General features: G+C 31.0%; 1 protein-coding gene across 9 annotated transcripts in view; it reads right to left on the reverse strand.

Moving 5' to 3' along the window:
- Positions 1 to 13525, reverse strand: part of beta-Spec (spectrin beta chain) — a 164535-nt gene that overhangs the window by 9653 nt on the left and 141357 nt on the right. For 3 of the 9 annotated variants that reach the window (XR_015823783.1, XR_015823784.1, XR_015823790.1), the window contains 2 exons: positions 11465 to 11637; positions 3607 to 3777 (listed from right to left, as the gene is read on the reverse strand). Coding sequence is in view for 1 of the 9 variants with exons in the window: in XM_088234426.1 (XP_088090552.1) it covers positions 11465 to 11637 (173 nt within the window). In the remaining 8 variants the exon portion in view is untranslated. Of the gene's footprint in view, positions 1 to 3606; positions 3778 to 6023; positions 6117 to 10302; positions 10369 to 11464; positions 11638 to 13525 lie in introns of all 9 variants that reach the window. The other 6 variants (XR_015823787.1, XR_015823786.1, XM_088234426.1 and 3 more) reach the window with 4 other exon arrangements.

A 13525-nucleotide genomic window follows, 5' to 3' on the forward strand; every position in this document is an offset into this window, starting at 1 on the left:
TCAACAAACACACGAGGACACCGATCATCAAGATCGACATGCCGAGACAGAAATTCTGCGTGGTCCATGTCGACCTCATCGGACCTTTTCCACCATCAGAGGGACTGAGGTACTGCCTCACATGTATCGACCGATACACTCGATGGGCGGAAGTAATCCCTATCGCAGATATCCAGACCCACACAATCATCAGAGCCATCTGGGACAACTGGATTGCGAGATACGGCGTACCGGAGAAAATTATAACTGATCAGGGTAGGCAATTCATGTCTACGGACTTTAACTTGTTTTGTTCCAGATCAGGCATAGCACACTCCAACACGACGCCTTACCATCCACAAAGTAATGGCATGATCGAGCGATTTCATAGAACGCTGAAGACGGCCATTAAAGCTCACCACCCTGTTCCGTGGACAAAATCGATCAGCACCATACTACTCGGACTGAGGGCCACACTGCGCACGAATGCAGAGCACTCAGTAGCAGAGATGCGGTATGGGTGCAAACTAAAGTTACCAGCAGACATCCTGGAGCAGACGAACGACTACATTGACCCGGACTCCTACACTAGGCAACTGGTAAATTTCATGCAAAACGTCAAACCAAGGCCAGTCGAGCACCACAATAAAGGTAACGTTTTCATCCACCCGGAACTAAAGAGAGCCACACACTTGTTTCTGAGGGACGACAGAGTGTACAAACCCCTGATGCCGAACTACAAGGGGCCCTACAAGGTCATCACCAGGGCGGAAAAGACGGTAACACTGGACGTGGATGGCGAACATAAAAAGGTTTCGCTGGACAGGTGCAAGCCGGCGTTCCAGACAGCGGAAGAACGAGCCAGTCCAGCAGAAACGGAAACACCAACAGAACAACCGGCATACACAACGCGTAGCGGCAGGAGGGTGATACAGCGTCAGTTTTGAAAAACAGATTTCAAAACTTGGAAGGGGGCTGTGTGGCGGGTCGACAACGACGGCACGAGCCGAACATTGCCGAACGCCGACGTAGAGCGTACGAACGGGCCAAACCGGCTTCGAGAAAACTACCGGATTCCGACCTCACCGCACGCGTCTTCGAGGCACAAAATTACCGCCAATTTAGATTTACCAACTTCATTTTATTTTGCCTAATATAGTTATTAGAATCCTTCTTTCAATGTGTTAGCTTCAGTAGTTTAGTTTCGTGAATAAATCTTTGTGTAAAACGTAAGTACCCTGTTTTACTTGCTCTCATTCTGTGCACCCACATAACTTTGTACATCACAAAATTAGGCCACCAACTAGGTGCCTACATAAAGGTGGTAACAACACGACTAAAAATACATAAAGCTGAAAACATGTTTATGGTTAAAAAACGGTTTATTTATGAATAACAATGATGATTTATTTACAAATATTATGGTTAGTAAAGCTAAAAATACCAATTTATTAGTTTTATTTGATAAAATCAGAAATGAGAGGTATTTTAATTCAAACCATTATAATTCACAAAATACAATAATAATTTTCAACACGCGTGTATTTCAATTAACCTCAAAACTATCTCTCGATTTCATCAAATAATTTTTGTTAAACACATGCAATAGAAAATTTTTAAATAAGGACAGAGAAGACACACATTAAATAGAATAAAATATTTTTTACTTACCCTCTGCTAATTTAATTATTAATCAACAATATTTTGAGTTTGTCCAAATTTTTGTAGACAAGGACTGGATTCAACTCCCTGGGGGAGTTGAATCGCCCTAAATTACCTGGTCCATGAAGAAGTATAGAAATTGAAAAAATAATATTTTCAGGCGTTGCCTTAAATATTTTAATACTCTACTATATGCCAAAAGTTTACCTTGTTTGCCTATTTAGCATCATTAATGTGTTTAGGTATTTTATTTTGACTGATATTACAAATATTTGTTCATAATTGATTTATACAATACATTTCAAATAAAGCAATTAAAATAACTAGGTTTTAAAGTTAATGGTATTTTTTTTTTTTTATGTTAAACACTGAGTGACAGAGAAAAGAGTTAGTGTGTTAAATTGAGTTTAAAAGAAAATATTAATTGTATCATTAAGGATATAATATAATTATTTGATGACAAGTCATCATACCAAAGAACAAGAGTCTATAGTTTTGTTATTTTGTGAAAACGAAATGAATCATCATTGGTTAAGTGTGAAAGTTGAGAAAGTATAGTTGGTGCAGACGAGTTATATTGTGTGGTATCCCAATATTGTGGTGCTGGAAGGTATCCAAGCCCAGGTTAGTCCACATCCTCGGTGTAAATTGACTCAGCAACCACGTTTGATTTGTTTTGCCTTTGAAAGTTATTGACATTATCCATGTGAAAAAATTAAAAAAATGGTAGTAACCTTTGTAGGAAGAAAAATACTCAGTAAAAAAAACAGAGAACAAGAAATCTGCATTTTTATTTATTTAAGGAGTTAAAATTGAATAAATTATTTTTATAAAAGTTATAAATTGAAACACATCATATACAGTAAAACCCCTAAATTACGTTTTTTAAGGGACTACCAAAAAAATGTAGATGTAGGGTAGTGAAAAAATGAATTATGCAAATTTTTTTTTTATTAAAAAATTTATGCAGGAATGTTTTAACCATTTTTTTTATTGCAACTTTTTAAATATTATATTCATAAATAATAAATATCTATAAAACACAATAAACTGTTTGCAAAATTACAATAAAAAAAACACGAAAATGGCAACAATAATTTTGATTATCGATTTGACTTACCAACAAGTTGGTATAATGATAGAGACTAACTTCAGACTCTTGTGCTGTCAGGTTTCAGTGGGGATTGCATTTTTTCCGACCAACGAGTTGGTATAATGATTAGAGACTAACTTCAGACTCTCGAGTTGTCAAAAACATGAAAATGTTTGCTATCCACATTAAACTGTCTTTAAAATTGCAAATTTCTATCAAAAAGTTGCTATAATTATAGAAACTAACTTCACTCTTGAGCTGTCAGTTTTCAGTCCAAATTGCAAACTCCGACGTTAATCGCGGTAAAAAAAATGTAAAACTGGGTTTTCAATGTACTAAAAATTTCAAAATTCAATGGGATAAAAAAATAAGTAATACGAAAATTTTATCACCTTTTTTTGTTCTATACTTTTTAAATATTAAACTTAAAAGCCAAACTAAATCATTAAACATATTTTTGAAAATGCGCCTGATGTTACACATCAATTATTTCAGTTTGATGTTTTTGCATAACACCCATCCATCTAAGGATGATTGGTGAAAATATTTCTAAGAAAAATGTAGATTTCTTTACTTTTTAATAAAACTACAGCGATTTCTTTTTTCTCTCAAAAACTTACTCTCGTAGACTTGATAAAAACAATTCAATTATGTGTATTACAAATCGACGAGTTGTCCAAAAGCACATTATTTAAAAGGAGGTTTAGTCGACAAAGATATCAAGGATATTCCTAATATAATAAGTGTAATTTACAGATATTTCAAAGGAGATTAAAAAAATTGAATCAAAGAATACAGGGGCTATTTTTTCACAGGGAGTTTTAAGTCAACAATATTCTCTAGCACCACAAATTTCTGGTTGGCCGAGCTACCTGAGGTGTCATCATCGCTATGTGAACCTTCAGCCGCCGCTTGCTTCTTGCTCCTCCAGCGGAAACTCCTGAATGGAGACTTACTCCTGGATCGGCTCTTGATCTTGGTGCCTGACGACGAGGGAGTTGTGGCTCTCATTGTGTCCTTAGTCGGAGTGCTCTCGGACAATGCTGAGTTGGAACCACAAAAACCATAATCACGTCACAACACAAAATGCAGAAATTACGACACACAAAAGCATGACAAAAATGGAACACATTAAAGCCACAGTAATCCATCATTTTGACGAGTCATTATTTTTTAAATAGCATGAAGATTAGCTATTTTCTAATATACTATACAAATACTTAAATTTTGTAGTCATTTTCCATTATTCATAAATATTAAAAATATAAAAATCATTCTCCCCTGCACATGAAAATATAACAAGGGCAAGAAATAATATTATTGTCAATATTCCTCCCTTCAACGCAAAATTTGGTCAAAGGTGTAAGGATTATTTTCTGCCAAATTTTTAATATGCTTCCTCATAAAATTAAATTAACTGATAACAAACTATATTTAAAAAATTCATCAAAATCTGGATGAAGCAATTTAGGATAGAAGAAACAAAAAAAATATTCGACATGACATGTGAAACATGCTAATAAAATTTTGAACACTGTACAGTAGAGTGGGCCGATGATGTATTAAGTTTTTTATTTTATTAGACATGAAAGTGAAAGGGGTCTAAAAAGTTGCATTTTGGATCACATTGAATGTGAAAATTATTTAAAAAAATATTCCACACTACTTTTGGCCCTCAACCGAGGTTTGAAGATTATCACTGTCTGAACATTTTGTTAATTATCTATATTGATAAAAATGATTTTTTTTAGTAAATATATAACTTAATCACATTACAAATTCGAACACGATTTAAAACTACCGAAATGCAAAAAGTTTACACTCCGCGCAACTGATTCCATCGAGCGCCTGGCGAATATTGACGAAAACAATGGCTCATTAAAACAATGTTACTAATTTATTACAAAACAAAGTGCAACTCACGCCCTTAGATGATCATTAAATAAGGTTTAATGCACATTATAAATTTTGATTGGACTGCTTTTCTTACTTAAATACAAAACGACAGCCGGTTTAGTGCAAAAAATCGACCTTTTAAAAACTTAAAGCTCTGGTTGAGGGCCAAAAGTAGTATCAAATATTTTTTTTGATATTTTTTGCATTGCAAGTAATCCAAAAGGCAACTATTTAGACCCCTTTCATTTCAAAATTCGTAAAAAAAAATATCGGCCCACCCTACTGTACAGTCTTCCTTAGAACAGATTTCCCTAGTAATAAACTAATTGTGTATAATTTTTTTTTTTTTGTACAATTATATTTATAAAACTGTGTAAGAATATGGGAATCATTTGTTAAGCTGAGACCAGTTTTGAAACCCTTGTGGCGTAATGAAGTCTAGACGTCATAAGTGAACAAATTGTGTTCTCAAACTGATCAACATGAGGGAAGATATTATAATGGTTAAATCTATTTTTATAGCAATATTTTATTTTCAAACAAATTTAAAATGGCTTACTGTTTGATTTTTAAAGATACAAATTTACTGAAGCTAAACAGGAATATACTTATTTTCATCAGACAGAAAAAAGGATTAATGTGGCATTTACAGTGATAAAAATTAACATGCAACATATATAAAGCATTTACCGAGATAATGACTTTTGGATTGTCATTTTCTCTTTTTGTCCGTTAAGACAAAATAACAACATGCACACAAGAAAAATATCAGAGAATCAGACACATAAATACCTGAGAAATAACCACACCCCCCGACAAATACCAGAAATTTTTAAAGTTTAAAAATAATTTTCCAATTCCGCTACCAAAACCTACAAAAGTTTGTTGTGAAAATTGATGGTACATATTATTACTACATTGGGTATATTATTTTTTATAACTTTCCTGATGATATTTAACCAGAATGGTTAACCGATCATATCCAGATAGTGTTTAAAAAATTTGTCCAATTTTTTAGTGTAAAGAATCTGAATCTATCAAATGATTTTTTTAAATAAATATACTATTTAGCTAAGCCAAAACAATATTTCAAAAATCTTTTTGTATTTCTAAGTGGAAGAAACAAGTTTCACCACACAGTTAAATGTCTCATTAAACATCCCCATTGGTACTTGAAAGTACAGATCTTATAAACTTACCTTGAATTGCAAGTATATAAATATACTGAAATCAAATTCTGTAATGGGGAAGTCCATAGAACGGACGGACAGTTTTGTCTGCATAGAACCCTAACTATATTTAACTACTTTCTATATAAAAAATAGAACACTATTTATGTCAAAATATTTATATAATATTCATCAACACATAAGTAGGGTAAATATATACTCACTGGATGCCCTTACAGCACCTTGAGCCCGGGAGGTCGGTTCACTCAGTCTCTTACTGGCCGCCGTAGCTGATTGGCGGGAGCCCTCAACCATAACTGTGCATGCGAATCGTCAGCCATTTTGTTAAACATCCAACGTGCAAGATGCACAACTCGTTCATTTTGTGAAACCGCCATTTATTCAACAACGATAATTCAAAGAATTACGTTACAGTATTTTTAATACGTCTAAATATTCATAGATAAAACTGGATTTACCCTTGAGGGGTATACATTAAAAATTAATATTATACATAAAAAGATATATCAACAAAAAAACAGATCATTGGCTTTATTCCACACTTATTTGAATGCGGCCATTTTTAAACACTGTGATATTTTAACTACTGTATTAGCCTGAATATAACGCGGCCTCGAATATAATGCAACTTATGTATTTAAAGCAGGAATGAGAGGAAGTAAAAAACATTGCGTAATGTTAGGGCTAATTTGGTATTTTCTTTATGACAATCGAGATATTGTTGGAAAAATTTAACGGAATTTAAAACTTTTATAAATATACCTTTATGGTTATGACACACCAGTTTTAAAAGGTGAAAAGAAAAACAAAAAAAACTCAAAAATGAAAAAAAAAAACATGGTTTTAAGACATGTTATCTAAGATATTAGGTACTCCTGGAAATTCTGTTTTTTTTATATAATGAATCAGAAGTATTTACATTGATCAAAAGTTAATTAGATTAACTAAGTTTTAAAAAAAGGTAATATATTTATACATTCAATTTTGGACTGAATATAATCACAGAGCATAGTCTTCACTTGAATCAGCTTATAACAGGTCAAGAGCCATTTAAGTACCTCAATTTCCATACTGCCTTCTCAAAATATCTGTCTTTTTGTTAAGATATTAATTATGTAACAGTAATCAATAAAGCATTGACTAAATATTAAAATATAAAATTGAATCAAAAAACGGTCTCACAAAATTCACAAGAATAACATTTGTTCAAATACTGAGATTTTGTAAAATCATTTAATAAGATCATGGTTAACCATATTCTATTTACCTTTGCAAAAAAATGATAAAATATTATTAGCTTCTGTTAATATTTCAGGCATTGTGAGATAATATTGTAATTTTGATAATTTGACTGGTAAGAAAAAGTAAAACCTATGTAAATATTGTTAAAAATAATATATTTAGGATTTAAACATGAAATTCTTATTTTGAAAATCAAATAAATAAAAAACACAAAATTTCAATTATGTTCCTGCTTAAAAATAAATGTTTCAAATGTATATATAGTCTACACTTTCTTTGTGTTTTTTTAAATATTTTTATTCTAAATGTTTAAATGATTTTCTCAGCATGTGAACAAAAGTAAAAATTAAAATAATTTCATGCAATCTATAAAAAATAAACTACACTTCAAATTGTTAGAAAATCTGAAAGAAATAAATTAAACTTTTCATTAAATATAAAAATATCAACATTTTTAACACAAAATTTGCTATTTTAAAAAATTTGTAACCAAAATATTTATTTTACGTAAGCAAATAATGATATAGTATTTTCTATGATACTATTATTCAAACATATAAATTTTCGCTACACCTGTAAATATGAAAAAGATAAAAAACACAATAAAAATTGTTCATGAATCATTTTATAATATATTTTATTACATTATCGATTATTAATGCTTCCAAATATACTTTATAAGTTGAGTGAAAAACATGAATAAAGAGAAAAAAATAATATCAATCCTTCCCAGTATAGGTTATCATAATAAAGATGACTAACATCAAATTTGTATGGAATGTTTAAAATATTTATAGAATTACAAAAAAAAAAAAAAAGTGAGTTATAAAATAAATATATTATAAAATTATAAAAATATGTGTTTGTTTACTGTATATATTTTGATGTAATTTGTTTGTGTTAAAATTTAAATATTCAAACTAGACATACCAGGATACCAAAACGATAACACTAATCCATATTATATAAAGCTTACCTTCACATACACCGTCCTTAACCATGGGCCTTTTAAATATTATAGTTAATTTTTAACAAGAATTTTACAAATAGCAGCCATCACAAAGAAAATAAATGGTAGTTAGAAAACGGGGGAATAAGGAAGTTGAAAATCTACATTTACATTTTACATGAATGGAATTTAACAATACTAAAATACAAATTGCAACAGGAAAGTGATTTTAAGTTAAAAGAAGACATTTTCTTCTATTTTAATGAAATAAATAGATAAAATATTTATTTGAAGCGCTAACTTTGTGGTTTGCATTATAATTAAACTAAAAAAACGTTGTTTTAATTTTTTAATCTTATTACTGACCAGTTTTGAAGCAACACGAGCTCCTCCTGTCTAATTTTAGATTCATCAAATTTCAGCCCCCTCACCCCACACTCTATACCCGCTCGGGCACAAGATACTACCAAAAAACTTGATTTATTGCCTTCATATATATTAGACTTACACTTTTAAAAGTATAAAATAGGATGGATAATATTAAATTCTCCATTATACTGCTGTCATGGCGGCCTCCGTGGTGTAGTTGTCAAGACGCTTGACTCACGCACGGAAGGTTCCGGGTTCGATTCCCCGTGAGAACACAAAAATTCAAATGTGATTTTCTCAAGCCTGGGTGTACTGTGATGTGATTTACCACTGTAATTGGGCCTCCTGGCCTGTTGTGGTGCAAAAATAAAAAATAAAATAAAATAAGAAAGAAGGACGTTTCTACATAAAACAAAAACGGAGAAAATAAATATTTTGTAACTCTGAAATTGAAAAATTCGCTGTGAGAAAAATACTACGAAAATTAAGTATATTATTATGCGACATTATGTATTACGGTTTGCCCTAACAGAATATATATATTAATTTTAATAAATTTTACGTTATATATTTAAAAACTAACATTTTCGTTTTCTTTTTAGTAAAAAAATACAAGAAAATGTGTTATACTGCAATGAAAAGACGTTTCTGGCTAGAAACGCCCTTTTTATTTTGTGATTAAGTAAATGTCTTTCTTTCTTAGTGTTAATATGCCAATAGATTCTACTTAACTAAGTAAAATAGACGTTACTGGCCATTTACTGCTTTTCAAACTAGTAACGCTGACCCAATAATCAATTAACTTCTAAATTACCAGCAGATTTTAAATTTAATTGAATACGAGTAGGTACATTCATTTCAGATGTTTTTAAAAATGGAATAGAAGAAAAAATAAGTATTTTAATCAGTCTTTTATAATTATGTAAGTCAGAACAGCCTTTTATATTTAGTAATCTTCAAGACTTTTTTCAGTTAAGTCTTATTTATTAGTGAAAATAATAGAGTTGTGGTTATTTTAGGAAGATAATTCAAGTACCAGTAGATGCATAGTTTTTCCTGATTCTGAATATGTATTTAACTAATTTTCGAAAAAAAATGTAAGATGCGTTCATCTTTCTTATGACGGCAGTATACCTCGATAAAGGACCATCTCTTACTTCAAAACTGGTCAGTAATGAAAAAAAGGTGGTTCATAACAAAGTGTTTTTATGTTTATTTGAAGTGAGAATACATCTTTGAGTTTTAGTTTTGTTCAGCAGTAAGTAACATACATTTTAGTTGAATTTTAACTAGACATTATTTCCTGGATTAGATTAGATTAGATTAGATGAAAGTAAAAGTTTTTTTTAATATCACAATAACACGGTTTATAAAAATAAATATTTATGTAGTATTTTTACATACATATTGTAATTAATGATGCTGTAAAGGTGTGAAAATAATTATTTACGTGTAAAAACGGATAGGAAGGGGAACAAAAGCCGATACAGTAGAGGAAAAGCAGAAGAAAAATGTTTTCTTATTTTAATCGAGCCAAGTAAAACCAAACCATCACCACTGTTTTACACATTAACATATATTATGTAATTTAAACAAAAAATACATGGATCATATAATTATGTAACACATCAAGAATTAAATATTGCCAAGTGCGTAATCTAGAATTTATTACTGATAAACTGTTTAGCGAAAATTAATACAACTACAAAATGGTTTATGCTACATATTATATACATACTTGTGTGAACGAGTAAAATATGTAGATAATTCACTTCGAAAATAAATTTATTATAATGTACTTCTAAACAAAATCGAATGATTTAAAAAAATTGTTTTTCTTTTTTGATGATGGGTGAATTGAAAAGTGCAATGAATGTTCAAGTACTAGAAATGTCTCAAGCGTGCCTTGCATATCCCATTACCTGGCTGAGAATGTGGACGTTCCTGAGACTTCTCAGTGGTTTTAGTTGAACTCCTTCTTATAACTACTTTAAACGTTATGTTGTGTCCATAGATAGCATAGAAGGCAGCGTGGAACAGATAACACAAACAGAGCCGGTGTAATTATTCATCCACTGTGACAAACTATGTAATAAACCATTCAATCGGCAGAACGTATCCGCAATATGCAAGCTGTTGTAGAGTTCACAGGCAGAGAAAGCAACCACACCACATGTCGTGTATTGATCATTTGTTGTATATTGCTGATAGTTGAATGAGCAGTGAGCGCATAATTTGATATATGTATTCAGTGGGCAAATATTGTGTGAGTAAATATATTATACTGTTTGAAAGCTAAGCTTATCATGTGCTAAATTCATTAAAAATGGTATATTTTAAAATGTATACCAGTGAAGTGTAAATTCTGTGGGTAATATTTTGGATATAAATTATTCCATTTTGTGTGTGCACATCTACCATTGGAAAAAACCTTTTTATTTCATAAATAATTCAAATGTGATAAATATTACATTAATAATATGATAGCATTGTAAAGTCTTTTATTCAATTTTAATGATTATATAAGTTTTTAAAAATTCATTCTTTATAATTTATTCTAAATTCCACAGTAGAAGGCTTTGCATAATTTCCACGATTATTTGTATTTTTCTTTCATAAATGCATAGAAAAATAACGTCAAATTAATATATCCATGTAAATTTCACAGCATAAACAAGGAGTATTTTGTTTTTTCATTCCCAATTACAAACTACAAGTAGATACATCTACGGAGTCATTGCAGGAATTGAATTGAAATAGATTTTTACATTAATGTATTTTTATACTCAAGCCATGGGATAAATCAGGTGTAATATAATTAGTTATACATAACATAGGTTACAGACTTGAAACAAAGATTTTATTTTCCATCAAGTTGGGACACGTATATTAAGTCGTATTTTTATTTTAAATAACCGTAATAAAATAAAATGTCAGGTTTAGACAAAACACTGGATTTCTGTATTTTTTTTCTTTCATCACTGAGCCTATATGAACTGCCATAAAACCACAGGCATTATCTATCTTTTTTTCTATTCCGGAAGTTAATTTGTTTAAAGTGTCGACGTATGTGTCCGTCATTACCTTGGGCATCGTGAGGGGCGTCCGTGGTGTCGGCCTTCTCGGGCCGGGTCTCCCCCCCGCCGTCTCTCCTCCTCCTGCTTCTCCCTCTCGGCGGCCTCGGCCAGCTCTGCCAGACGAGCTCTCTCCGCTTCCTCATCGGCTTCCTGCCTTCTCTTCATCTCCTTCAGCTCAAACTGGATAAGAAAAATACAGATGAGAAATGAAATGGAAATACAGTAGGATTCAAAATACATATTTATTTATTATCTTAAAAAGTACTCACACATAAAAATGTGAATGCATAATAAGATTATATTTATATTGTTTATAAACTGTTAAACACATATTGCACATTTGATAAAATATAGTCATAACTGAAAAAAAATGGATCTTTAATAAGCATAAAAAAAAAATATGAATAAAAATTTTAATTAAAAAACTATTTGGACATTTCGTTGCTTAGCTAACAACTGCATAAGTCAATTTTGTTATTTTTACAGGAAAATGAAAAACTTGTTTTTTTTGTTGGATTGAAGAGGGATTAGACTCCAGTTTTTAAAAAGGCGAAATTTAAGGAAAAACATTTCATTTTAACTTTCCCTTCCAGTGATGTGTAGCTAGTAGACATTGCATCTAATAACTTTAGTATTATAATAGATACTGTATTAAAATTTTCGGTATTTCTCGGTTATACATTTACGTATCAGTTAAAATAAATTATTATTAAATAATAAATACATCTTCGGCACAGAAAAAGCATTAAGAATCAGAAATCGCATATGAATCGTCATTACAACCAATGCGGCGTATGAAGTTAACGGGTACCGAATATACAATTGTCTCACACACTCTTCACGTCTCACTGTATGCTACAGGTATATTCGCAAGCGAGACAGACAATTTTATGCCTCACACAGGCCTGTAACCAAGAGCCAGTACCCTACACTGTCCGACACTAGTAGCTCTCTGAGTTTCGTTAAGGGTGGATCCCTTGCTCGCGCTGCAAGTGTCACCTAATGGTTTTTTCATGTTTTAGCAAATAGATATTATCACTTTTGATGTGAACTATAAATAATTGAAGTGATTGTTTATAAATATTCTATTTTTCCAATTTAAAATCTCTCAATTTTGAATGTATAATGACTCTCAGCACGGTAACCCGAGAATTTTTTTAGCACAGTAAGGGAAGGGTTAATACAGGTTTAGTTGAGCTTTTTCAATAAAATAGGCAATTTTTTCATCGTCCTGTAAAAATAACAAAAACGATCCGGTGTTGTCAGCTAAGCAACGACATATAGGAAGTGAAATAAGCTCATCAGGGTCGCGATTATGAACGGCTATCTTCATCGGTATAAACTAATATCGATGTTTATGTACGAATGTGTGTGTATTTGAAAGAAAATTCAAAATATCTTCGTCGATAACCGGTAGTTGAACACGTTTAGAAAAAAAAATTGTAAACATATTGTATATTTCATACAGAAAACTTAATTTAACTTTGTAGATAAAATTTAAGATAAATTTTAACTTCTCATCAGAATACGTACCCAGAAAGACAAGATAGGGGTATATCAGCCGACAGCTGCCTGCTCCTAATTTAATAATTCAATTTGACGCTGTTTAAGAACGACGCCATTCTCAAACAGAGTCATATTTAAACAATTTTCATTATAAAAATCGAGGTTTTCTTTTTAAAATGTTTTGGCATTTTTTAAGACAAATCTAAACATATAATGATGCATCGACATTGAAAAGAAAAACTCAACAAAGAATACATGGTTTTAAGATAATGTGTTTATGTATTTAGTTTTTAGGCTCTTTTGGGAATACTAGTTTTTTGAGTTTTTACTCTATTTTACCAGAAGAGCGATATGTAGAGTTTAATAGTAAATTATGTTTAACAATATTACTGGGACTTCAGTCTATTAAGGGCCAATGGCGTAAATTGTAATATTACAGGAGGGTAATTATTTAGCTCTTTTGTGGCGTTATAATGAACTATTTGGTAACAAATATTAATAAAAAAACATTTCAACACATGTATGTGTGTATAAAATAGTTAAATATACAAGTTTTTTTAAA

The sequence above is a fragment of the Micrasema longulum genome, unplaced genomic scaffold (genome assembly GCF_059751315.1).
Source record: "Micrasema longulum isolate JH-2025_06_02 unplaced genomic scaffold, ASM5975131v1 h1tg001237l, whole genome shotgun sequence".
Classification (NCBI taxonomy): Eukaryota; Metazoa; Arthropoda; class Insecta; order Trichoptera; family Brachycentridae; genus Micrasema; species Micrasema longulum.